Source organism: Mesitornis unicolor, unplaced genomic scaffold, assembly GCF_000695765.1.
Source record: "Mesitornis unicolor isolate BGI_N332 unplaced genomic scaffold, ASM69576v1 scaffold9093, whole genome shotgun sequence".
NCBI classification, from domain to species: Eukaryota; Metazoa; Chordata; class Aves; order Mesitornithiformes; family Mesitornithidae; genus Mesitornis; species Mesitornis unicolor.
In genome coordinates this window covers 257-3,360 of record NW_010176696.1, presented here as the reverse complement: position 1 = coordinate 3,360, position 3,104 = coordinate 257, and the positions used below count along the sequence as shown (strand labels likewise).

The 3,104-nt window shown below is 41.3% G+C and overlaps 1 protein-coding gene across 1 annotated transcript; it reads right to left on the bottom strand.

Moving 5' to 3' along the window:
- Nucleotides 1-1,437: 1,437 nt before the first annotated feature.
- Nucleotides 1,438-2,873, bottom strand: LOC104538560 (glutamate receptor 4-like). The gene is made up of 2 exons (XM_010181804.1): nt 2,786-2,873; nt 1,438-1,604 (listed from the first exon to the last, which is right to left on the bottom strand). Exons 1-2 carry the CDS (start codon nt 2,871-2,873, stop codon nt 1,438-1,440), a joined length of 255 nt encoding a protein of 84 aa, XP_010180106.1.
- Between the last annotated feature and the right edge of the window lie 231 nt (nt 2,874-3,104).

The window sequence follows — 3,104 nt, the reverse complement described above, 5'->3', positions numbered from 1 at the left end:
CACAACTAATACATTGCTTAATATAGAATTCACACTTAACTGGACATCAATCTTTCCTGCATAAAATGAATGGAGCCATTTTGGCAGTTCAGAAGCTTTTCCTGTTAAATAAGGTGGCAAGGTCATCTGAAACTTGGAGTACCAAAGATTCATATAAATAAATTTAGCCATCAGTCAATGAATTATACATGAGACTGCACAGTAAATTATATGTTTACATATTAAGAAGTGCCACAGAGATGGCTGTGAGAAAGTGGAGAGAAACAGAGTTCATATTTTAAAGGCAAGATGAACAGTAAGACCTATGTTTCTATTTTAAACTCGCTTAGCAATGTTGTTTAGGGCATCTACTTCCAGAGGCAATTCACTCTTGAATGAAGAGGAGGGATTTGAAAACTTAAAGGCCACAGAGGAAAACCTATAGAATTCTGAAATATGGACATCAAAGTAGTAATGCTACTACAGTCTTCAGCTTTGCAACACTATATCCCACTGTCTTACATAATAACATGAATTTCTTTTTATAAGTCTGCCATACACGAAGATGAATAGAAATAATGCTTTGCCAGTCTCAGAGATTAAGCAGTATCCAGCACTTGTTTTAACCGCTGCTGAAGACCCTGAGGTGATTTAAATGTAGGAAGTTCAGCTAATTATACTTTGCTTTAAAAAAAAAAAAGTAAATGCCTCTTCATTTGGTAAGGGCAATTCTTTTTCTGTATTTCTTTCATGGAGTATCTGCATCTGTGTGTGTGCGGGTGTGTGTGTATAAAATACATAGCAGGAAGAGAATATTTGTTCCACTTGAGGTGGTCTGTGAAATCAAGTAGATCAGATACTAACATGATTTGGCACCAATGTATGGATGCATAGAGACATATCCACAGGATGTATGCATTACGAGATGATAAGAGACATTTACAACCTAGAATGTAAGAGCAGGGCTGCCTCAAGTGACATCACCAGATCAACTGCAGCGTCAACCAACTCAGATATATTATCCTGCACACCACAGCTTCCTTGCCTCCTTTCCAGCCATTAGAAAAACATTTGTGAGCACAATTATTATCATATATTTTCAAATACACACAAGGCATGCCATACCCAAAAGCAAACAAGAGTAACTGTGGGGTTTATGGACTGATCAAGACATTAATTTTTCTTTACAACAACAAAATTAATCTCCATAGAAACCGAGAAGCAAGAAACTACAGTAATAACACTAAAGTAAATGTCACATCAGGTTAGTCGGCAGAAGGCAGGAGAGGAGATTTTGCTCCAGTTAGAAACTAACAACTGCTGCCCCTTTTCCTCTTCTGCAAAGGGTATCTGTATTGAAAACAGACTTACTAATATATTTCCAATGCAAGACAATACTGTGGTTTCCTGTTATTTCCCGTGTAATTTACTCGTATGGTGGTCAGACCAAAGGCATGTTTACTTACAGGCATTTGTTACAGCAAAGCTGTTAGCTGTTTCAATGTTGTCTACATGAGGAACCAAATTAAAAGGTGCTTCGGATGCATTGGGGCTGGTGTTATGAAGAAAAATTGCTAATCGAAAAGCAGTATATTCCTGATCTGTGTTTCTGATGAAGAGACCACCTACAAAAAAAAACAGAAAAAAAGCAAAAAGCAAACGAAGCAGGCTAAATTATTTGCAAACTACTTACTATCTTGCAACACCAAGCAACTGTCTCTCCCAAAGCTGCACAGTAAGGCAAGTCCTAAGACTTTAATGGATAAGGAACTAATCATATTCATAATCACAACCGCTGCCTTTAAATCACTGTTCTCAATCGATTTTAACCTCCCTGATGCATTCATGCTTCTTTTTTGACTTCTCAGTTTCCAGCCTTTCATACATAAATACCCAGATTTGTCATGATTACAGTGACCTTTTAAAGTGTTTAGTCTCCATCTCCCTCATACCGAACACACTGGTAAATCAGCTACTCAACAGCCTCTTACATTAAGTGGCAGGCTGATTAAGGAGAATGATGCTTTCTGGATTAAAAAAAAAAAAAAAAGGAAATACCAACTCAGTGTAGGATAACCTGGACTGAGCAGGAATATAATGAACTTTGCTCGTCTGCAGCCATGTGCAGGCAGGCAGAGAGCAGCTCAGCCTGATTAGCAGCATCTTTACAAGTCCACGAGAAACGATGCAGTGATGGAGCTAAGCTGGAAACAATTCAGGTAGCTGCGTCCCATCCCAAACACGCCCGAAGGGAGGGGAAGCAGGAGGCGATGGGAACGGGGTGAGGATGTGGCACAGGACTACAGGGAGAAACCTACAAAATCCTAAACTTTCCAACTATGAGAAAGGAAAGATGGGCAGCGTTGCCTTTTACTGCCGGCTACTGCAACCTCCGGGGCACACAACTCTCCATCCCTTCGGGAGCCAGGCAAAAGCCGGGGGTGCCGGAGGGGGCTGAAGCAGCCCAGGGGTATCAAACCGGAGCCCCTCGCTCCTCTGCCGCTCCTACACACACCGGAGCTGGATCGACTTCTGCGAAAGACAAGCATCCTCCCTGTCGCATGCGAACACACACACACACACACACACATACATATATATATGTATACACACACATATATATGTATAGACACACAGAGGTACACATACACATATACACAAATACACGCGGATTCTTCGTGAAGGCAGGGAAATGGGATGAGCGGCGGCGGAGAAATCTGCAAACCGCCCTCAGAGCATCCTTTCCAACTCACTTCGTAAAGGATGGAACCCCGGACACACGCACGCAGCCCAGTGCAGCGCTTACCTATTTGCACACTGCTAGGAAAAGCTCCCATTGCTAGTCCCCAAAAGCCAGAAAACAACAAGACAAGCTGTCTGGAAATTATCCTCATCTTCTCTTTTGCCTCTCTGTCTCGCCTTCTCCCGCTCGCTCGCTAGATGCTGCTCAGAGAGGCATTGAGGACGAGATGACTACAAACAAAATGAAGAATTAAAAAAAAAAAGAGAGGGAAAAGGGAAAAAAAAGAGGTTTCCTCCTTTCTTTTTCCTTTTTTTTTTGTTTTTTTTCCTTTTTTTTGTTGTTTAGGTTTAGTATATGTTTGCTATTCTCTGCGCTCTGTCTC

What these genes read in the sequence shown, in the direction of transcription:
- LOC104538560 (XM_010181804.1), bottom strand. Translation starts at nt 2,873, where the DNA reads ATGAGGATAATTTCCAGACAGCTTGTCTTGTTGTTTTCTGGCTTTTGG. An exon ending in TCCTAGCAGTGTGCAAATAG is followed by an intron (nt 1,605 to 2,785) that starts GTAAGCGCTGCA and finishes TTTTTTTTGTAG; the next exon opens with GTGGTCTCTTCATCAGAAAC.